The 23,613-nt window shown below is 55.3% G+C and overlaps 1 protein-coding gene across 1 annotated transcript in view; it reads left to right on the plus strand.

Moving 5' to 3' along the window:
- Positions 1-7,742: 7,742 nt before the first annotated feature.
- Positions 7,743-23,613, plus strand: part of LOC140428695 (high affinity cGMP-specific 3',5'-cyclic phosphodiesterase 9A-like) — a 122,082-nt gene continuing 106,211 nt past the window's right edge. The window contains exon 1 of the mRNA XM_072515427.1: positions 7,743-7,912. Coding sequence (XP_072371528.1) covers positions 7,844-7,912 — 69 coding nt within the window. The 5' untranslated portion in view covers positions 7,743-7,843. The remainder of the gene's footprint in view (positions 7,913-23,613) is intronic.

Consider the following 23,613-nt stretch of genomic DNA (forward strand, 5'->3'; position numbering starts at 1 on the left):
CACTCCCTCAGTACTGATCCTCTGACAGTGCGGCACTCCCTCAGCACTGACCCTCTGACAGTGCAGCACTCCCTCAGTACTGACCCTCTGACAGTGCGGCACTCCCTCAGTACTGACCCTCTGACAGTGCAGCACTCCCTCAGCACTGACCCTCTGACAGTGCAGCACTCCCTCAGTACTGACCCTCTGACAGTGCGGCACTCCCTCAGTACTGACCCTCTGACAGTGCAGCTCTCCCTCAGCACTGACCCTCTGACAGTGCAGCTCTCCCTCAGTACTGACCCTCTGACAGTGCGGCACTCCCTCAGTACTGACCCTCTGACAGTGCAGCACTCCCTCAGCACTGACCCTCTGACAGTGCAGCACTCCCTCAGCACTGACCCTCTGACAGTGCGGCACTCCCTCAGTACTGACCCTCTGACAGTGCGACACTCCCTCAGTACTGACCCTCTGACAGTGCGACACTCCCTCAGCACTGACCCTCTGACAGTGCGGCACTCCCTCAATACTGACCCTCTGACAGTGCGACACTCCCTCAGCACTGACCCTCTTACAGTGCGGCACTCCCTCAATACTGACCCTCTGACAGTGCGGCACTCCCTCAACACTGACCCTCTGACAGTGCAGCACTCCCTCAGTACTGACCCTCTGACAGTGCGACACTCCCTCAGTACTGACCCTCTGACAGTGCAGCACTCCCTCAGTACTGACCCTCTGACAGTGCGACACTCCCTCAGTACTGACCCTCTGACAGTGCGGCACTCCCTCAGTACTGACCCTCTGACAGTGCGGCACTCCCTCAGTACTTACCCTCTGACAGTGCAGCACTCCCTCAGTACTGACCCTCTGACAGTGCGGCACTCCCTCAGTACTGACCCTCTGACAGTGCGGCACTCCCTCAGTACTGACCCTCTGACAGTGCGACACTCCCTCAGTACTGACCCTCTGACAGTGCGGCACTCCCTCAGTACTGACCCTCTGACAGTGCGGCACTCCCTCAGTACTGACCCTCTGACAGTGCGACACTCCCTCAGTACTGACCCTCTGACAGTGCGACACTCCCTCAGTACTGACCCTCTGACAGTGCGACACTCCCTCAGTACTGACCCTCTGACAGTGCGGCACTCCCTCAGTACTGACCCTCTGACAGTGCGGCACTCCCTCAGTACTGACCCTCTGACAGTGCAGCACTCTCTCAGCACTGACCCTCTGACAGTGCAGCACTCCCTCAGTACTGACTTCTGACAGTGCAGCACTCCCTCAGTACTGACCCTCTGACAGTGCGACACTCCCTCAGTACTGACCCTCTGACAGTGCGGCACTCCCTCAGTACTGACCCTCTGACAGTGCGACACTCCCTCAGTACTGACCCTCTGACAGTGCGGCACTCCCTCAGTACTGACCCTCTGACAGTGCGACACTCCCTCAGTACTGACCCTCTGACAGTGCAGCACTCCCTCAGTACTGACCCTCTGACAGTGCGGCACTCCCTCAGTACTGACCCTCTGACAGTGCGACACTCCCTCAATACTGACCCTCTGACAGTGCGACACTCTCTCAGTACTGACCCTCTGACAGTGCGGCACTCCCTCAGTACTGACCCTCTGACAGTGCGACACTCCCTCAGTACTGACCCTCTGACAGTGCGACACTCCCTCAGTACTGACCCTCTGACAGTGCGGCACTCCCTCAGTACTGACCCTCTGACAGTGCGACACTCCCTCAGTACTGACCCTCTGACAGTGCGGCACTCCCTCAGTACTGACCCTCTCACAGTGCGGCACTCCCTCAGTACTGACCCTCTGACAGTGCAGCACTCCCTCAGTACTGACCCTCTGACAGTGCGACACTCCCTCAGTACTGACCCTCTGACAGTGCGGCACTCCCTCAGTACTGACCCTCTGACAGTGCGGCACTCCCTCAGTACTGACCCTCTGACAGTGCAGCACTCCCTCAGTACTGATCCTCTGACAGTGCGGCACTCCCTCAGCACTGACCCTCTGACAGTGCAGCACTCCCTCAGTACTGACCCTCTGACAGTGCGACACTCCCTCAGCACTGACCCTCTGACAGTGCAGCACTCCCTCAGTACTGACCCTCTGACAGTGCGGCACTCCCTCAGTACTGACCCTCTGACAGTGCAGCTCTCCCTCAGCACTGACCCTCTGACAGTGCGACACTCCCTCAGTACTGACCCTCTGACAGTGCGACACTCCCTCAGAACTGACCCTCTGACAGTGCGGCACTCCCTCAGTACTGACCCTCTGACAGTGCGGCTCTCCCTCAGTACTGACACTCTGACAGTGCGGCACTGCCTCAGTACTGACCCTCTGACAGTGCGGCACTCCCTCAGTACTGACCCTCTGACAGTGCGGCTCTCCCTCAGTACTGACACTCTGACAGTGCGGCACTGCCTCAGTACTGACCCTCTGACAGTGCGGCACTGCCTCAGTACTGACCCTCTGACAGTGCGGCACTCCCTCAGCACTGACCCTCTGACAGTGCGGCACTGCCTCAGTACTGACCCTCTGACAGTGCAGCACTCCCTCAGTACTGACCCTCTGACTGTGCAGCACTCCCTCAGTACTGTCCCTCTGTCAGTGCGGCACTCCCTCAGCACTGACCCTCTGACAGTGCGGCACTCCCTCAGTACTGACAGTCTGACAGTGCCGCACTCCCTCAGTACTGACCCTCTGACAGTGCGGCACTCCCTCAGTACTGACCCTCTGACAGTGCGGCACTCCCTCAGTACTGACCCTCTGACAGTGCGGCTCTCCCTCAGTACTGACCCTCTGACAGTGCAGCTCTCCCTCAGTACTGACCCTCTGACAGTGCGGCACTCCCTCAGTACTGACCCTCTGACAGTGCAGCACTCTCTCAGCACTGACCCTCTGACAGTGCAGCACTCCCTCAGTACTGACCCTCTGACAGTGCGTCACTCCCTCAGTACTGACCCTCTGACAGTGCGGCACTCCCTCAGTACTGTCCCTCTGACAGTGCGGCACTCCCTCAGTACTGACCCTCTGACAGTGCAGCACTCCCTCAGCACTGACCCTCTGACAGTGCAGCACTCCCTCAGTACTGACCCTCTGACAGTGCGGCACTCCCTCAGTACTGACCCTCTGACAGTGCAGCTCTCCCTCAGCACTGACCCTCTGACAGTGCAGCACTCCCTCAGTACTGATCCTCTGACAGTGCGGCACTCCCTCAGCACTGACCCTCTGACAGTGCAGCACTCCCTCAGTACTGACCCTCTGACAGTGCGGCACTCCCTCAGTACTGACCCTCTGACAGTGCGACACTCCCTCAGCACTGACCCTCTGACAGTGCGACACTCCCTCAGTACTGACCCTCTGACAGTGCGACACTCCCTCAGAACTGACCCTCTGACAGTGCGGCACTCCCTCAGTACTGACCCTCTGACAGTGCGGCACTCCCTCAATACTGACCCTCTGACTGTGCGGCACTCCCTCAGTACTGACCCTCTGACAGTGCGGCACTCCCTCAGTTCTGACCCTCTGACAGTGCGGCACTCCCTCAGTACTGACCCTCTGACAGTGCGACACTCCCTCAGCACTGACCCTCTGACAGTGCAGCACTCCCTCAGTACTGATCCTCTGACAGTGCGGCACTCCCTCAGCACTGACCCTCTGACAGTGCAGCACTCCCTCAGTACTGACCCTCTGACAGTGCGGCACTCCCTCAGTACTGACCCTCTGACAGTGCAGCACTCCCTCAGCACTGACCCTCTGACAGTGCAGCACTCCCTCAGTACTGACCCTCTGACAGTGCGGCACTCCCTCAGTACTGACCCTCTGACAGTGCAGCTCTCCCTCAGCACTGACCCTCTGACAGTGCAGCACTCCCTCAGCACTGACCCTCTGACAGTGCGGCACTCCCTCAGTACTGACCCTCTGACAGTGCGACACTCCCTCAGTACTGACCCTCTGACAGTGCGACACTCCCTCAGCACTGACCCTCTGACAGTGCGGCACTCCCTCAATACTGACCCTCTGACAGTGCGACACTCCCTCAGCACTGACCCTCTTACAGTGCGGCACTCCCTCAATACTGACCCTCTGACAGTGCGGCACTCCCTCAACACTGACCCTCTGACAGTGCAGCACTCCCTCAGTACTGACCCTCTGACAGTGCGACACTCCCTCAGTACTGACCCTCTGACAGTGCAGCACTCCCTCAGTACTGACCCTCTGACAGTGCGACACTCCCTCAGTACTGACCCTCTGACAGTGCGGCACTCCCTCAGTACTGACCCTCTGACAGTGCGGCACTCCCTCAGTACTTACCCTCTGACAGTGCAGCACTCCCTCAGTACTGACCCTCTGACAGTGCGGCACTCCCTCAGTACTGACCCTCTGACAGTGCGGCACTCCCTCAGTACTGACCCTCTGACAGTGCGACACTCCCTCAGTACTGACCCTCTGACAGTGCGGCACTCCCTCAGTACTGACCCTCTGACAGTGCGGCACTCCCTCAGTACTGACCCTCTGACAGTGCGACACTCCCTCAGTACTGACCCTCTGACAGTGCGACACTCCCTCAGTACTGACCCTCTGACAGTGCGACACTCCCTCAGTACTGACCCTCTGACAGTGCGGCACTCCCTCAGTACTGACCCTCTGACAGTGCGGCACTCCCTCAGTACTGACCCTCTGACAGTGCAGCACTCTCTCAGCACTGACCCTCTGACAGTGCAGCACTCCCTCAGTACTGACTTCTGACAGTGCAGCACTCCCTCAGTACTGACCCTCTGACAGTGCGACACTCCCTCAGTACTGACCCTCTGACAGTGCGGCACTCCCTCAGTACTGACCCTCTGACAGTGCGACACTCCCTCAGTACTGACCCTCTGACAGTGCGGCACTCCCTCAGTACTGACCCTCTGACAGTGCGACACTCCCTCAGTACTGACCCTCTGACAGTGCAGCACTCCCTCAGTACTGACCCTCTGACAGTGCGGCACTCCCTCAGTACTGACCCTCTGACAGTGCGACACTCCCTCAATACTGACCCTCTGACAGTGCGACACTCTCTCAGTACTGACCCTCTGACAGTGCGGCACTCCCTCAGTACTGACCCTCTGACAGTGCGACACTCCCTCAGTACTGACCCTCTGACAGTGCGACACTCCCTCAGTACTGACCCTCTGACAGTGCGGCACTCCCTCAGTACTGACCCTCTGACAGTGCGACACTCCCTCAGTACTGACCCTCTGACAGTGCGGCACTCCCTCAGTACTGACCCTCTCACAGTGCGGCACTCCCTCAGTACTGACCCTCTGACAGTGCAGCACTCCCTCAGTACTGACCCTCTGACAGTGCGACACTCCCTCAGTACTGACCCTCTGACAGTGCGGCACTCCCTCAGTACTGACCCTCTGACAGTGCGGCACTCCCTCAGTACTGACCCTCTGACAGTGCAGCACTCCCTCAGTACTGATCCTCTGACAGTGCGGCACTCCCTCAGCACTGACCCTCTGACAGTGCAGCACTCCCTCAGTACTGACCCTCTGACAGTGCGACACTCCCTCAGCACTGACCCTCTGACAGTGCAGCACTCCCTCAGTACTGACCCTCTGACAGTGCGGCACTCCCTCAGTACTGACCCTCTGACAGTGCAGCTCTCCCTCAGCACTGACCCTCTGACAGTGCGACACTCCCTCAGTACTGACCCTCTGACAGTGCGACACTCCCTCAGAACTGACCCTCTGACAGTGCGGCACTCCCTCAGTACTGACCCTCTGACAGTGCGGCTCTCCCTCAGTACTGACACTCTGACAGTGCGGCACTGCCTCAGTACTGACCCTCTGACAGTGCGGCACTCCCTCAGTACTGACCCTCTGACAGTGCGGCTCTCCCTCAGTACTGACACTCTGACAGTGCGGCACTGCCTCAGTACTGACCCTCTGACAGTGCGGCACTGCCTCAGTACTGACCCTCTGACAGTGCGGCACTCCCTCAGCACTGACCCTCTGACAGTGCGGCACTGCCTCAGTACTGACCCTCTGACAGTGCAGCACTCCCTCAGTACTGACCCTCTGACTGTGCAGCACTCCCTCAGTACTGTCCCTCTGTCAGTGCGGCACTCCCTCAGCACTGACCCTCTGACAGTGCGGCACTCCCTCAGTACTGACAGTCTGACAGTGCCGCACTCCCTCAGTACTGACCCTCTGACAGTGCGGCACTCCCTCAGTACTGACCCTCTGACAGTGCGGCACTCCCTCAGTACTGACCCTCTGACAGTGCGGCTCTCCCTCAGTACTGACCCTCTGACAGTGCGGCACTGCCTCAGTACTGACCCTCTGACAGTGCGGCTCTCCCTCAGTACTGACCCTCTGACAGTGCGGCTCTCCCTCAGTACTGACCCTCTGACAGTGCGGCACTGCCTCAGTACTGACCCTCTGACAGTGCGGCTCTCCCTCAGTACTGACCCTCTGACAGTGCGGCTCTCCCTCAGTACTGACCCTCTGACAGTGCGGCGCTCCCTCAGCACTGACCCTCTGACAGTGCGGCACTCCCTCAGTACTGACCCTCTGACAGTGCGGCACTCCCTCAGCACTGACCCTCTGACTGTGCGGCACTCCCTCAGTACTGACCCTCTGACAGTGCGGCACTCCCTCAGTACTGACCCTCTGACAGTGCGGCACTCCCTCAGTACTGACCCTCTGACAGTGCGGCTCTCCCTCAGTACTGACCCTCTGACAGTGCGGCACTCCCTCAGTACTGACCCTCTGACAGTGCGGCTCTCCCTCAGCACTGACCCTCTGACAGTGCGGCACTGCCTCAGTACTGACCCTCTGACAGTGCGGCTCTCCCTCAGTACTGACCCTCTGACAGTGCGGCTCTCCCTCAGTACTGACCCTCTGACAGTGCAGCACTCCCTCTCCACTGGCCCTCTGACAATGCAGCACTCCCTCAGTACTGACCCTCTGACAGTGCGGCACTCCCTCAGTACTGACCCTCTGACAGTGCGGCTCTCCCTCAGTACTGACCCTCTGACAGTGCGGCGCTCCCTCAGCACTGACCCTCTGACAGTGCGACACTGCCTCAGTACTGACCCTCTGACAGTGCGGCACTCCCTCAGTACTGACCCTCTGACAGTGCGGCACTGCCTCAGTACTGACCCTCTGACAGTGCGGCACTGCCTCAGTACTGACCCTCTGACAGTGCGGCACTGCCTCAGTACTGACCCTCTGACAGTGCGGCACTGCCTCAGTACTGACCCTCCCACAGTGCGGCACTCCCTCAGTACTGACCCTCTGACAGTGCGGCACTCCCTCAGTACTGACCCTCTGACAGTGCGGCACTCCCTCAGTACTGACCCTCTGACAGTGTGACTGGTGACCCTCAGCAGTTTGCTGTCTATTTCCCTTTTGGCGATGTTTGACTTGTCATTGTTGTCTGAGCTTTGAGGAGCTCCTTTTGGTCATTGATTTTTTTAAGAATTTGACGTTTGCGAGCTATGTTTTGTTGCTGGCAAACTTTACAGTAAAAATGAATTGTTTTGTTGTTGATTGATTTGAGGGGCGGTTAGAAGGATCTGCTTTTATCGTTCATTTCCATCTGTCTGCCAGCTTCCATTCAAAGAGCCTCTCGAGATGTAGTAATCAGCGAATGTAATTGTGGAGGGTTCGGCCTCTCCTTCATGTTGCTATGGAGATGCTGAGTGCTTGGAGACCAGAGGAGAGTGGGATGCTGTGTCAGTCACTTGTGTGGCTGAGACGCTGGGAGCAGGAGGCAGGATCAGTGTGTGTGTGCTGAGCTACCTCTGGGTCACTGTGCAGGGCCGCTGAATCGGTCACTCAGCTCTGTCCCGCGGGACAATGGGGTCAGCATCATCATCACAGCGACCTAAAGCCATCTACCTGGATATGGAGGCTCGCACACAGAAGGTACATTCGCTCAGCAATTACTGCCCTGTCAGGATTAATCACAAACTTTATTCCCTTTCCAACAGGATATCGGATCGCCAGCAGAGACACTCCAACATGCAAACCCTGTCAGATTATTCATATAAGCCAATGGCTGGGATGGTAAATACCCCTTTCCTTGCTCAGGGCTCCAGCTCCAAACACACACCCAGGAGGTCGATATTTCTAACTCAACACTGAGTAATCGGAGACAAAACATCCAAATCTTAGTGATCCCTGGGTGAGAGAGAGAGGGGAAATCAGCCGGGGTTCCTGCTCCTGATCACTGTCCAGTGATCCCTGGGTTAGAGAGAGAGGGGAAATCAGCCAGGGTTCCTGCTCCTGATCACTGTCCAGTGATCCCTGGGTTAGAGAGAGGGGGGAAATCAGCCGGGGTTCCTGCTCCTGGTCACTGTCCAGTGATCCCTGGGTTAGAGAGAGGGGGGAAATCAGCCAGGGTTCCTGCTCCTGATCACTGTCCAGTGATCCCTGGGTTAGAGAGAGAGAGAAGAAATCAGCCAGGGTTCCTGCTCCTGATCACTGTCCAGTGATCCCTGGGTTAGAGACAGAGAGGGGAAATCAGCCAGGGTTCCTGCTCCTGATCACTGTCCAGTGATCCCTGGGTTAGACAGAGAGGGGAAATCAGCCAGGGTTCCTGCTCCTGGTCACTGTCCAGTGATCCCTGGGTTAGAGAGAGGGGGGAAATCAGCCAGGGTTCCTGCTCCTGATCACTGTCCAGTGATCCCTGGGTGAGAGAGAGAGGGGAAATCAGCCGGGGTTCCTGCTCCTGATCACTGTCCAGTGATCCCTGGGTTAGAGAGAGAGGGGAAATCAGCCAGGGTTCCTGCTCCTGATCACTGTCCAGTGATCCCTGGGTTAGAGAGAGGGGGGAAATCAGCCGGGGTTCCTGCTCCTGGTCACTGTCCAGTGATCCCTGGGTTAGAGAGAGGGGGGAAATCAGCCAGGGTTCCTGCTCCTGATCACTGTCCAGTGATCCCTGGGTTAGAGAGAGAGAGAAGAAATCAGCCAGGGTTCCTGCTCCTGATCACTGTCCAGTGATCCCTGGGTTAGAGACAGAGAGGGGAAATCAGCCAGGGTTCCTGCTCCTGATCACTGTCCAGTGATCCCTGGGTTAGACAGAGAGGGGAAATCAGCCAGGGTTCCTGCTCCTGGTCACTGTCCAGTGATCCCTGGGTTAGAGAGAGAGGGGAAATCAGCCAGGGTTCCTGCTCCTGATCACTGTCCAGTGATCCCTGGGTTAGAGAGAGAGAGGGGAAGTCAGCCAGGTTTCCTGCTCCTGATCACTGTCCAGTGATCCCTGGGTTAGAGAGAGAGAGAGGAAATCAGCCAGGGTTCCTGCTCCTGATCACTGTCCAGTGATCCCTGGGTTAGAGAGAGAGAGGAAATCAGCCAGGGTTCCTGCCCCTGATCACTGTCCAGTGATCCCTGGGTTAGAGAGAGAGGGGAAATCAGCCAGGGTTCCTGCCCCTGATCACTGTCCAGTGATCCCTGGGTGAGAGAGAGAGGGGAAATCAGCCAGGGTTCCTGCTCCTGATCACTGTCCAGTGATCCCTGGGTTAGACAGAGAGGGGAAATCAGCCAGGGTTCCTGCTCCTGATCACTGTCCAGTGATCCCTGGGTTAGAGAGAGGGGGGAAATCAGCCAGGGTTCCTGCTCCTGATCACTGTCCAGTGATCCCTGGTTTAGAGACAGAGAGAGGGGAAATCAGCCAGGGGTCCTGCTCCTGATCACTGTCCAGTGATCCCTGGGTTAAAGAGAGAGAGAGAGGGTGTGGTAATATCAGGTATTGCAGTACCCGAGAGGCTGAAGACCATTGGTTAAACCTCGGAGTTTTGTATGTAGCTCCGCCCTGACAGGCGGGGTATAAGAACCGGTGCCATCCCAGCAGCCCTCATTCTGTACCAAAGCTGCTGAGGAACAGTTCTAGTCTATTAAAGCCTTCAGTTATGTTACAACCTCGTTTTAATAGTAATTGATTGTGCATCAATTTAATAGACTATACTTAAGCTGAAAGGATGGATCTCCGAATCAAGCCGGAGTGTCTACAACTCAGCCCCCACGCGGAGAACTCGGCGGCGATCTTCAAGCACTGGCTGGCGTGCTTTAAAGGCTACCTCGAGACGGCCGGAGGCACCCCCTCAGAAACTGCATCTCCTGCACTCGAGGGTAAGCCCAGAAATCTACACCCTCATCGAGGAGGCGAAGGACTTCAATGCAGCGATCGAACTGTGAAAAGGACATTATATCCGCCCTGTAAATCAGGTCTACGCACGCCACCTGCTTGCAACAAGACGGCAAAGCCCCGGGGAATTGTTGGAGGAGTTCTACCGCACTACTGGTGCTGGGCAGAAACTGTGGCTGCCTGCAAGTTTCAGGGAGCGAGCACACGGAACGTCTAATCCGGGACGCCTTCGTAGCAGGTATGAGCTCCTCAGAGATCCGCCAGCGGCTCTTAGAAAAAGACACCCTGGGGCTTAGAGAGGCACGGGCCCTGGCAGGGTCCATGGACGTTGCCTCCAGGAACGCACAATTCTATGTGCCCGACCGCGCGGCGCCCCCCTGGGCAGCATGGCATCCCGCAGCGGCAGCCCCACAGACTTTCCCCATGTCCCCGCAGGCCTGCGCTGTAAGACGGCCCGCTAACTCCGTCAGGCCCCACTGTTTCTTCTGCGGGCAGGCGAAGCACCCCCGCCAGCGCTGCCCGGCCCGCACCTGCACCTGCAAAGGGTGCGGCAAGAAGGGCCATTTTGTGGGGGTCTGCCAGGCACGAGTGGTGGCCGTGGTCTCCAACGGCGGCTCCGGACCGCCGCGGCAATCTTCTCTTCGGGCCCCAGGCGGCCAGCATTCATCGCCACCCCCCTATCCTAGGGCCACGTGCGACCCACGGACGCGGCCATCTTGTTCCTCGGACACCACGCTGGACGGATGGGCACCGCCATTTTGTCCATCCCCGACCACCATGTGCGACCCATGGGAGATGCCATCTTGGATGGGGCCCCAGGACCCCAGCACGGCCGACTACACGCTGCCCGATCAAAACCCGCAACTACTTCATCTGGCCTCGGTGACTGGACCAAAATCGACCTCGGACACTCTCAACAGCAACAACGACGGTCTTCATCAACGGCCACGAGACGTCCTTCCTGATCGACTCTGGGAGCATGGAGATCTTTATTCACCCCAACACGGTAAGGCGCTGTTCACTTGTTACCCACCCTGTAAACCAAAGAATCTCCCTGGCCTCCGGGTCACATTCGGTGGAGATAAAGGGGTTATGCCTAGCGAACCTCACTGTCCAAGGCAGGAGATTCAATAATTTCCGCCTTTATGTCCTGCCGCACCTCTGCGCGGCTACCCTCCTGGGGTTGGACTTCCAATGTAACTTGCAAAGCCTGACCTTCAAATTCGGTGGCCCTATACCCCCCCTTACTGTCTGCGGCCTCGCGACCCTTAAGGTCGACCCGCCTTCCCTGTTTGCGAACCTCACCCCGGATTGCAAACCCGTCGCCACCAGGAGCAGACGGTACAGTGCCCAGGACCGGACCTTCATCAGGTCAGAGGTCCAAAGGCTACTGAGGATAGGGGCCATTGAAGCCAGCAACAGTCCCTGGAGAGCTCAAGTAGTGGTGGTAAAGACCGGGGAGAAACATAGGATGGTCATCGACTACAGTCAGACCATCAACAGGTTTACACAGCTGGACGCGTACCCTCTCTCCCGCATATCCGACCTGGTAAACAGGATCGCCCAATATAAGGTCTTCTCCATAGTGGATCTCAAGTCCGCCTACCATCAACTACCCCTCCGTACTAGTGACCGCAAAACTAGGGAGCGTGCAGAAGTCCTCTTCGTCCTCTTGTGCGGAAAAGGGGAGTGGGGGGGGTGGTCTGGTGGGGTTAATATTGGCGGAGCTGTGGGAGGTGGGGGGGGGCGCATTGGTGGGGGTGTGCGTTGGGGTGGAACCTGACGGTGCCAGGTCCCTGAGTGAGACAGTATCTTGGCGGCCGTCGGGGAACTCAACGTAGGCATATTGAGGGTTGGCGTGGAGCAGGTGAACCCTGTCCACCAAGGGGTCCGCCTTGTGGAGTCAGACGTGCCAACAGAGAAGGACCTTACGCCTTGCTCGAGAAGGTAGAAGGGGAGCTCACACGTTTGGAGACTTTGGGTATTATCAGGCCCGTCCATTTCGCTGACTGGGCAACCCCAATTGTACCTGTAATGAAGCCAGATGCCACAGTTCGCTTGTGCGGTGACTATAAACTTACAGTGAATACGGCTTCCCGACTCAACCGATATCCAATGCCTCGCATAGAGGATCTCTACGCGAAGCTTGCAGGCGGACTCTCCTTCACAAAATTAGATATGAGTCACGCCTACCTACAGTTGGAGCTGGACCCTGCCTCCCGACTATACGTAATGATTAATACACACCGGGGCCTGTATGAATATACACGTTTGCCCTTTGGAGTATCCTCTGCCTGCGCTATTTTTCAACGTGTAATGGAGGGCATTTTGAGAGGTTTACCGCGTGTCGCTGTCTACCTAGATGACGTTTTGATTACAGGGACGTCGGAGCAGGAACATTTGGAAAATTTGGAGGCTGTCCTTAGACGCATTTCGGAGGCTGGAGTCCGTTTACGTCGCACAAAGTGCGTCTTTCAGGCGAAGGAAGTAGTCTACTTGGGTTATCGGGTGGGCTGCGAAGGTTTGCACCCCATCGCAGAGAAGGTGTGCGTGATTCAACAGGCCCCCACCCCGACTGACACTTCGCATCTTCGTTCTTTTCTCGGCCTCGTAAACTATTACGGGAAGTTCCTCCCCAATCTGGCAACTACGTTGCACCTTTGCACCTTCTGCTAAAGAAAAATCACACCTGGGTTTGAGGTCAGCCGCAAGAAACCGCTTTCCGGCGGGTAAAACAACAATTGTCGTTGTCTGGGTTACTAACCCACTATGATCCTGGAAAGCCTTTGCTCGTCACATGTGATGAAATGAAAATCGCTTATTGTCACAAGTAGGCTTCAAATGAAGTTACTGTGAAAAGCCCCTAGTTGCCACATTCCAGCGCCTGTTCGGGGAGGCTGGTACGGGAATTGAACCGTGTTGCTGGCCTGCCTTGGTCTGCTTTCAAAGCCAGCGATTTAGCCCTGTGCTAAACAGCCCCTGTGATGCGATGCATCCCCGTATGGTATTGGGGCCGTCCTGTCCCACAAGATGGAGAACGAGGCCGAGTGGCCGATAGCTTTCGCCTCCCGCACATTGACTGCAGCGGAGAAAAAGTACGCGCAGATCGAGAAGGAGGGCCTGGCAGTGGTTGTTGCGGTGAAACGCTTCCACCAGTATGTGTACGGCCGCCATTTCACTATCGTGACTGATCATAAGCCTCTGCTGGGACTTTTCAGAGAGGATAAGCCAATACCGCCCATTGCTTCTGCACGGATCCAGCGCTGGGCTTTGTTGCTCGCTACATACGAGTATTCTCTGGAGCACAAACCAGGAACCCAGATAGCGAATGCCGACGCACTGAGCCGATTGCCTTTATCGACCGGCCCCATGTCGACCCCCACGACCGATGAGGTGGTTGCAACCCTAAATTTTATGGACACCTTGCCTGTCACGGCATCACAGATCCGTGAGTGGACCCAGACGGAGCCAGTCCTGTCAAAGGTTCGGCACATAGTCCTGTATGGTGGGCAGCATAGACAGCTCCCAGGCGAGTTGAGGGCATTTTCATCCAAGCTGTCAGAATTCAGCGTGGAAGACGGCAACCTCTTGTGGGGGACGCGTGTGATTGTCCCGGAAAAAGGCCAGGAGCTGATACTATCAGACTTGCTCAATGGGCATCCGGGCGTGACCAAGATGAAAATGTTGGCCCGGAGTTATGTCTGGTGGCCAGGCCTCGACACCGACATTGAGAAGGTGGCCCAAAACTGCTCCATTTGCCAGGAGCATCAGAAGCTTCCGCCGGCCGCGCCCCTACATCACTGGGAATGGCCAGGGCGGCCTTGGGCACGCTTGCATGCAGATTTCGCCGGCCCTTTTCAAGGATCCATGTTCCTTCTATTAATCGACGCCCAGTCTAAATGGCTAGAGGTGCATAAGATGCAGGGGACAACGTTCTGCGCAACAATTGAAAAGATGCGTTTATCGTTTAGTACGCATGGCCTCCCCGAGGTGCTGGTCACGGATAACGGCACTCCATTCACGAGTGAGGAGTTTGCGAGGTTCATGAAGATGAACGGCATCCGCCATATCCGCACTGCCCCTACCACCCGGCTTCAAATGGGTTGGCAGAGCGCGCAGTGCAGACATTCAAACGAGGCCTAAAGAAGCAGTCTTCCGGATCAATGGACACGAGACTGGCTCGCTTTCTGTTTACGTATAGGACCACCCCCCATGCGGTGACTGGGGTAGCTCCCGCAGAACTCCTAATGGGCCGGAGACTTTGCACCCGCCTTAGTATGGTTTTCCCGGACATTGGCGCAAAAGTACGCCGCACACAAGAACGGCAAGGACAGGGTTTTTCTCGGCATCGGCCGATTCGGCAGTTTGCGCCCGGTGACCCAGTGTTCGTTCGGAATTTTGCTGGTGGTGCCCAGTGGGTTTCTGGCGTAATCTTTTGCCAAATGTGCCCTATCTCTTACCAGGTGCAAGCCCAGGGTCGTCTCCAGCACAAACATGTAGACCACGTTCGGTCCAGAAGACTATCCCTTCCAAAGATTCCCCACCCCGGAGCTCATTTCTACAGCCACAGAGACCAGAGACAAGGGAAGGTAGTCCTCACAATCTTCCTCTGGTGCCTCACTCAAAGCCTGCGTAGGTCATTGCAGAACCGCGCGGAGATAGAGACGCTGACATGACGGAGGCAGCAGACTCTGACTCCGAGATGGAGACACAGGACGCATCAGAGGGGGAATCCTTGGGCCCACGGGCCGTGGATGTACAACCGTTGCGCCGTTCATCACGGAAGCGCCGGTCTCCGTCTCGTTACACGCCGCCTGATCCAGCGCCGCGTGCAAATGGTGTCCGGCCTGCGGCCAAACGAGTCCGACGCCCTCCTTCGCCAGGGTCTTTGGTGGATTCCTTGGACTGTTGCGGGGGAGGGATGTTATAACCTGCCTGCTTACCATTGGCTGGGGACTAATGACAATCCCACAATCCTGTGGGAGTATGAGCTTCCCCAATGAGGGGGGGGCGGATAAATCATTAGCAGACTCCCTGTATAAATAAAGCTGGCCAGTTTGGAACCAGCAGGAAGGAGTGTGCAGCAAGGGAAGTTACTGCCACTGTTATATATATATGTTATTGTAAATAAATGTTATTACTTTGTATCCTTAAAACTCGTGCTGGATTCTTCGTGGCACTCACAAAACTTTAAAAGCAAGGTTTGTGGACCGTATCAAATTGAAAGGAAATTCAGTGAGGTGAATTATGTGGTAAAAACACCAGATAGAAGGAAGACTCACCGAGTGTGTCATATGAATATGCTTAATGTGCTTATGGGGCTGGTTTAGCACAGGGCTAAATTGCTGGCTTTGAAAGCAGACCAAGGCAGGCCAGCAGCACGGTTCAATTCCCGTACCAGCCTCCCCGAACAGGCGCCGGAATGTGGCGACTAGGGGCTTTTCACAGTAACTTCATTTGAAGCCTACTTGTGACAATAAGCCATTTTCATTTCAAAAGGTACCCAACGGTTGTGTGTGGACTATCGAAAGGTTAATGCAGTTACAAGAATGGACTCTTATCCTAACCCACGTTCGGAGGATTGCATTGAGAAAGTGGGACAATCAGCTTTTATTTCCAAACTGGATTTACTGAAAGGTTACTGACAGGTACCTTTATCCGAAAGGGCGAAGGAGATTTCAGCTTTTGTGACTCCAGATGGTATTTACCAATTCAAAGTTATGCAATTTGGTATGAAAAACGCCCCAGCCACATTTCAACGGTTAACTAACAAAGTTGTTTCAGGTTTACCCAATTGTGTGGTATACATCAACGATCTGGTAATTTTCAGCCAGACATGGACAGAACATTTAAAACATCTGATGGAGTTATTCGATCGACTTCAGGAGGCGGGTTTGGTGGTAAACCTAGCCAAAAGTGAATTTGGAAAAGCCCAAGTTACTTTCCTTGGCCATACAATCGGACAGGGTTGAATGGTCCCACGGGATGTGAAAACAAAAGTTATTGAGGAGTCCGATACCCTCAACACGATGGGAAATAATGCGATTTCTTGCTATGAGTGGATTTGTTCGAACATTTGTGAAAATTTTAGCAGTGTGGTCGCTCCACTGACGGACTTGCTCAGGAAGCGTAACAAATTCCAGTGGACAGCGGAGTGTCAGCAGGCATTTGGCGGCCTGAAGGCTGTGTTAACCACTGCTCCTGTGTTAGTCATCCCAAATTATACCAAACCATTCAGAGTGGCTGTTGATGTGAGCGATGTGGGGGTAGGTGCGGTGCTTCTACAAGACGACGACGAAGGGCTAGAGCGGCCTGTTGGTTATTTTTTCAAAGAAATTGAATTCTCACCAGAAAAAGTATTCCACAATTGAGAAGGAGACTTTGAGTTTGGTGCTGGCTTTGCAACATTTTCACATTTATGTGACCAGCAATCCGTCTGACACCATTTTATATATATATATACTGATCATAATCCGTTGACGTTTTTGGAGCGATTCCGGAATAACAATGCGAGGCTGTTTCGCTGGAGTTTGTTGTTGCAGCCATTTCATTTAAAAATAGTACATGTGGCAGGACGAGAAAACGTGATCGCCGATGCTGTGTCACAAATGGGATGAACAGAAGCAGGTTCAGTTGGAGGAAGAAGGAAAAAAAAAAATGGGCTGTATGAAATGAAATGAAAATCGCTTATTGTCACAAGTAGGCTTCAATGAAGTTACTGTGAAAAGCCCCTAGTTGCCACATTCCGGCGCCTGTTCGGGGAGGCTGTTACGGGAATTGAACCGCGCTGCTGGCCTGCCTTGGTCTGCTTTCGAAACCAGCGATTTAGCCCTGTGCTAAACAGCCCCTGTATTATTATACCTGTTTGTGTGTGTTGTTTTTTGAAACAAAAAAGTATATTTACTGTGCGCATTTCTTAAAGGATAGTGAAAAGGTGAAAAATGAAACCATCTTGAAATTGATGGGTTTTTTTTTCTTGGGGAGATGTCATGAGAATGCCACTTTAAGAAATGTTTGGCAGCTCATGTTACTGCAGTGATGTCAGAGTGTGGGTGGAGCTGAGCTCTGGCTCTGCTTTTTAGTTTCACTTTGAGAAAAGCTTGGGTGTGTGTGTTTTTTGGTTTCGTATTTGTGTTGGAGCTGAAGCCAGACAGAGCGGGTGTACTGTTGACCTCTCGGCCATGAAAAGACTGTCTCCTGATCATTTGGTGAATTCAGAATTATAAATGTTCTCAGTGGTGAATGTAAACCTGATGTGCTTCTGTTAAAAGGTGTTTCTTTTGTCTTCTGGATGTTGTTTGGGAAGTTATTAAGGATTACTTAATGTTGTATTCTTGGAGGGTTGTATTTGAATTGATCGTTGCTAAGATGTTCACTGTATGTTTTAAAAAGGTTAATTTGACTTCATAGAATAAACATTGTTTTGCTTTAAAAAATACTTTTCCATTTCTGCTGTACCACACCTGTAGAGTGGGCCGTGTGCTCCCCATAACCACAATCTATTAAAAGTTGTGGGTCAGGTGAACTCCATGACACACTTTGGGGTTCTCTAAACCCTGGTCCACAACAATAGGCAATGGTTCATCTTTAAAGTACGTGTTCCTCAGGGATCAGTGCTGGGACCGTTGCTGTTTGTAATATATATAAATGATGTGGAGGAAAATGTAGTTGGTCTGATTACTAGACCTCTAACTTTGCAGAGACTGAATGCCAACTCTCAGACATTTCCCTCCTACTTTCCCCCAGACCATGACCCACCACCAAGCATAGATTTAATCACAGAATTTACAGTGCAGAAGGAGGCCGTTCAGCCCATCGAGTCTGCACCGGCCCTTGGAAAGAACACCCCACTCAAGCCCACACCTCCACATCTCACCTTAACCCAGTTACCCCAATTAAACTTTTTGGACACTAAGGGCAATTTATCATGGCCAATCCACCTAACCTTCACATCTTTGGACTGTGGGAGGAAACCCACGCACACACGGGGAGGATGTGCAGACTCCACACAAACAGTGACCCAAGCCGGAACCGAACCTGGGACCCTGGAGCAGTGAAGCAACTGTGCTAACCACTATGCTACCGTGCTGCCCTCATCAAGCCATTGATTCCAGGACTGTCACTGACCTCCCCAAACTCCACAAACAGGATGTAGGCCCATCGTATCAGCCTGTTCCTTCCTCACTGAACTGATTCCTTTCTACATTGATTCCATCCTCGCTCCTCTTGTCCAGTCCCTTCCCACCTCCATACGCGATTCCACCGATGTCCCCCACCATATCAACAACTTCCAGTTTCCCAGCCCCAACCTCCACCTCTTTCCCATGGATGTCCAATCCCTTTCCCTCTATTCCCCAACAGGATATCCAATCCCTCTCTACCTCCATTCCCCACCAGGATGTCCAAACCCTCTATACCCCATTCCCCACCAGGATATCCAATCCCTCTATACCCCCATTCCCCGCCAGGCTGTCCAATCCCCTCTCCCTCCATTCCCCACCAGGATGTCCAATCCCTCTATACCTCCATTCCCCACCAGGATATCCAATCCCTCTATACCTCCATTCCCCACCAGGATGTCCTATCCCTCTCCCTCCATTCCCCACCAGGATGTCCAATCCCTCTATACCCCCATTCCCCGCCAGGCTGTCCAATCCCCTCTCCCTCCATTCCCCATCAGGATTTCCAATCCCTCTCCCTCCATTCCCCACCAGGATGTCCAATCCCTCCATACCTCCATTCCCCACCAGGATGTCCTATCCCTCTCCCTCCATTCCCCACCAGGATGCCCAATCCCTCTATACCCCCATTCCCCACCAGTGTGTCCAATCCCTCTCTACCTCCATTCCCCACCAGGATGCCCAATCCCTCTATACCCCCATTCCCCACCAGTGTGTCCAATCCCTCTATACCCCCATTCCCCACCAGTGTGTCCAATCCCTCTCTACCCCCATTCCCCACCAGGATGTCCAATCCCTCTCCCTCCATTCCTGACCAGGATGTCCAATCCCTCTATACCCCCATTCCCCACCAGGATGTCCAATCCCTCTCCCTCCATTCCTGACCAGGATGTCCAATCCCTCTATACCCCCATTCCCCACCAGGATGTCCAATCCCTCTCCCTCCATTCCTGACCAGGATGTACAACCCCTCTATACCCCCATTCCCCACCAGGATGTCCAATCCCTCTCCCTCCATTCCCCACCAGGATGTCCAATCCCTCTCCCTCCATTCCCTACCAGGATATCCAATCCCTCTATACCTCCTTTCCCCACCTGGATGTCCAATCCCTCTCCCTCCATTCCCCACCAGGATGTCCAATCCCTCTCCCTCCATTCCCTACCAGGATATCCAATCCCTCTCCCTCCATTCCCCACCAGGATGTCCAATCCCTCTCCCTCCATTCCCCACCAGGATGTCCAATCCCTCTATACCCCCATTCCCCACCAGTGTGTCCAATCCCTCTATACCCCCATTCCCCACCAGTGTGTCCAATCCCTCTCTACCCCCATTCCCCACCAGGATGTCCAATCCCTCTCCCTCCATTCCTGACCAGGATGTCCAATCCCTCTATACCCCCATTCCCCACCAGGATGTCCAATCCCTCTCCCTCCATTCCTGACCAGGATGTCCAATCCCTCTATACCCCCATTCCCCACCAGGATGTCCAATCCCTCTCCCTCCATTCCCCACCAGGATGTCCAATCCCTCTCCCTCCATTCCCCACCAGGATGTCCAATCCCTCTATACCCCCATTCCCCACCAGGATGTCCAATCTCTCTATACCTCCATTCCCCACCAGGATCTCCAATCCCTCTCCCTCCATTCCCCACCAGGATGTCCAATCCCTCTCCCTCCATTCCCCACCAGGATGCCCAATCCCTCTATACCCCCATTCCCCACCAGGATGTCCAATCCCTCTCCCTCCATTCCCCACCAGGGAGTCCTATCCCTCCATACCTCCATTCCCCACCAGGATGTCCAATCCCTCTATACCTCCTTTCCCCACCTGGATGTCCAATCCCTCTCCCTCCATTCCCCACCAGGATGTCCAATCCCTCTCCCTCCATTCCCTACCAGGATATCCAATCCCTCTCCCTCCATTCCCCACCAGGATGTCCAATCCCTCTCCCTCCATTCCCCACCAGGATGCCCAATCCCTCTATACCCCCATTCCCCACCAGGATGTCCAATCCCTCTCCCTCCATTCCCCACCAGGATGTCCAATCCCTCTCCCTCCATTCCCCACCAGGATGTTCAATCCCTCTCCCTCCATTCCCCACCAGGATGTCCAATCCCCCTCCCTCCATTGCCCACCAGGATGTCCAATCCCTCTCCCTCCATTCCCCACCAGGATGTCCAATCCCTCTCCCTCCATTCCCCACCCGGATGTCCAATCCCTCTCCCTCCATTCCCCACCAGGCTGTCCAATCCCGCTCCCTCCATTCCCTACCAGGATGTCCAATCCCTCTCCCTCCATTCCTGACCAGGATGTCCAATCCCTCTCCCTCCATTCCCCACCAGGATGTTCAATCCCTCTCCCTCCATTCCCCACCAGGATGACCAATCCCCCTCCCTCCATTGCCCACCAGGATGTCCAATCCCTCTCCCTCCATTCCCCACCAGGATGTCCAATCCCTCTCCCTCCATTCCCCACCCGGATGTCCAATCCCTCTCCCTCCATTCCCCACCAGGCTGTCCAATCCCTCTCCCTCCATTCCCCACCAGGATGTCCAATCCCTCTCCCTCCATTCCCCACCCGGATGTCCAATCCCTCTCCCTCCATTCCCCACCAGGCTGTCCAATCCCTCTCCCTCCATTCCCTACCAGGATGTCCAATCCCTCTCCCTCCATTCCTCACCAGGATGTCCAATCCCTCTATACCTCCTTTCCCCACCTGGATGTCCAATCCCTCTCCCTCCATTCCCCACCAGGATGTCCAATCCCTCTCCCTCCATTCCCCACCAGGATGCCCAATCCCTCTATACCCCCATTCCCCACCAGGATGTCCAATCCCTCTCCCTCCATTCCCCACCAGGGTGTCCAATCCCTCTCCCTCCATTCCCCACCAGGGAGTCCTATCCCTCTCCCTCCATTCCCCACCAGGATGTCCAATCCCTCTCCCTCCATTCCTCACCAGGATGTCCAACCCCTCTATACCCCCATTCCTCACCAGGATGTTCAATCCCTCTATACCTCCATTCCCCACCTGGATGTCCAATCCCTCTCCCTCCATTCCCCACCAGGCTGTCCAATCCCTCTCCCTCCATTCCCTACCAGGATGTCCAATCCCTCTCCCTCCATTCCTCACCAGGATGTCCAATCCCTCTATACCCCCATTCCCCACCAGGATGTCCAATCCCTCTCCCTCCATTCCCCACCAGGGTGTCCAATCCCTCTCCCTCCATTCCCCACCAGGATGTCCTATCCCTCTATACCCCCATCCTCACCAGGATGTTCAATCCCTCTATACCTCCATTCCTCACCAGGATGTCCAATCCCTCTCTACCTCCATTCCCCACCAGGATGTCCAATCCCTCTCCCTCCATTCCCCACCAGGATGTTCAATCCCTCTCCCTCCATTCCCCACCAGGATGTCCAATCCCTCTCCCTCCATTCCCCACCCGGATGTCCAATCCCTCTCCCTCCATTCCCCACCAGGATGTCCAATCCCTCTCCCTCCATTCCTGACCAGGATGTCCAATCCCTCTCCCTCCATTCCCCACCAGGATGTCCAATCCCTCTCCCTCCATTCCCCACCCGGATGTCCAATCCCTCTCCCTCCATTCCCCACCAGGCTGTCCAATCCCTCTCCCTCCATTCCCCACCAGGATGTCCAATCCCTCTCCCTCCATTCCCCACCCGGATGTCCAATCCCTCTCCCTCCATTCCCCACCAGGCTGTCCAATCCCTCTCCCTCCATTCCCTACCAGGATGTCCAATCCCTCTCCCTCCATTCCTCACCAGGATGTCCAATCCCTCTATACCTCCTTTCCCCACCTGGATGTCCAATCCCTCTCCCTCCATTCCCCACCAGGATGTCCAATCCCTCTCCCTCCATTCCCCACCAGGATGCCCAATCCCTCTATACCCCCATTCCCCACCAGGATGTCCAATCCCTCTCCCTCCATTCCCCACCAGGGAGTCCTATCCCTCTATACCCCCATTCCTCACCAGGATGTTCAATCCCTCTATACCTCCATTCCCCACCTGGATGTCCAATCCCTCTCCCTCCATTCCCCACCAGGCTGTCCAATCCCTCTCCCTCCATTCCCTGCCAGGATGTCCAATCCCTCTCCCTCCATTCCTCACCAGGATGTCCAATCCCTCTCCCTCCATTCCCTACCAGGATGTCCAATCCCTCTCCCTCCATTCCCCACCAGGCTGTCCAATCCCTCTCCCTCCATTCCCTACCAGGATGTCCAATCCCTCTCCCTCCATTCCTCACCAGGCTGTCCAATCCCTCTCCCTCCATTCCCTACCAGGATGTCCAATCCCTCTCCCTCCATTCCTCACCAGGATGTCCAATCCCTCTATACCTCCTTTCCCCACCTGGATGTCCAATCCCTCTCCCTCCATTCCCCACCAGGATGTCCAATCCCTCTCCCTCCATTCCTCACCAGGATGTCCAATCCCTCTATACCCCCATTCCCCACCAGGATGTCCAATCCCTCTCCCTCCATTCCCCACCAGGGTGTCCAATCCCTCTCCCTCCATTCCCCACCAGGATGTCCTATCCCTCTATACCCCCATCCTCACCAGGATGTTCAATCCCTCTATACCTCCATTCCTCACCAGGATGTCCAATCCCTCTCTACCTCCATTCCCCACCAGGATGTCCAATCCCTCTCCCTCCATTCCCCACCAGGATGTTCAATCCCTCTCCCTCCATTCCCCACCAGGATGTTCAATCCCTCTCCCTCCATTCCCCACCAGGATGTCCAATCCCTCTCTACCTCCATTCCCCACCAGGATGTCCTATCCCTCTATACCTCCATTCCTCACCAGGATGTCCAATCCCTCTCTCCCTCCATTCCCCACCAGGATGTCCAATCCCTCTACCTCCATTCCCCACCAGGATGTCCAATCCCTCTATACCCCCATTCCCCACCAGGATATCCAATCCCTCTCCCTCCATTCCCCACCAGGATGTCCAATCCCTCTCCCTCCATTCCCCACCAGGGTGTCCAATCCCTCTCCCTCCATTCCCCACCAGGATGTCCAATCCCTCACCCTCCATTCCCCACCAGGATGTCCAATCCCTCTCCCTCCATTCCCCACCAGGATGTCCAATCCCTCTACCTCCATTCCCCACCAGGATGTCCAATCCCTCTCCCTCCATTCCCCACCAGGGTGTCCAATCCCTCTCCCTCCATTCCTCACCAGGATGTCCAATCCCTCTCCCTCCATTCCCCACCAGGATGTCCAATCCCTCTCCCTCCATTCCCCACCAGGGTGTCCAATCCCTCTCCCTCCATTC

The sequence above is a fragment of the Scyliorhinus torazame genome, chromosome 8 (genome assembly GCF_047496885.1).
Source record: "Scyliorhinus torazame isolate Kashiwa2021f chromosome 8, sScyTor2.1, whole genome shotgun sequence".
Classification (NCBI taxonomy): Eukaryota; Metazoa; Chordata; class Chondrichthyes; order Carcharhiniformes; family Scyliorhinidae; genus Scyliorhinus; species Scyliorhinus torazame.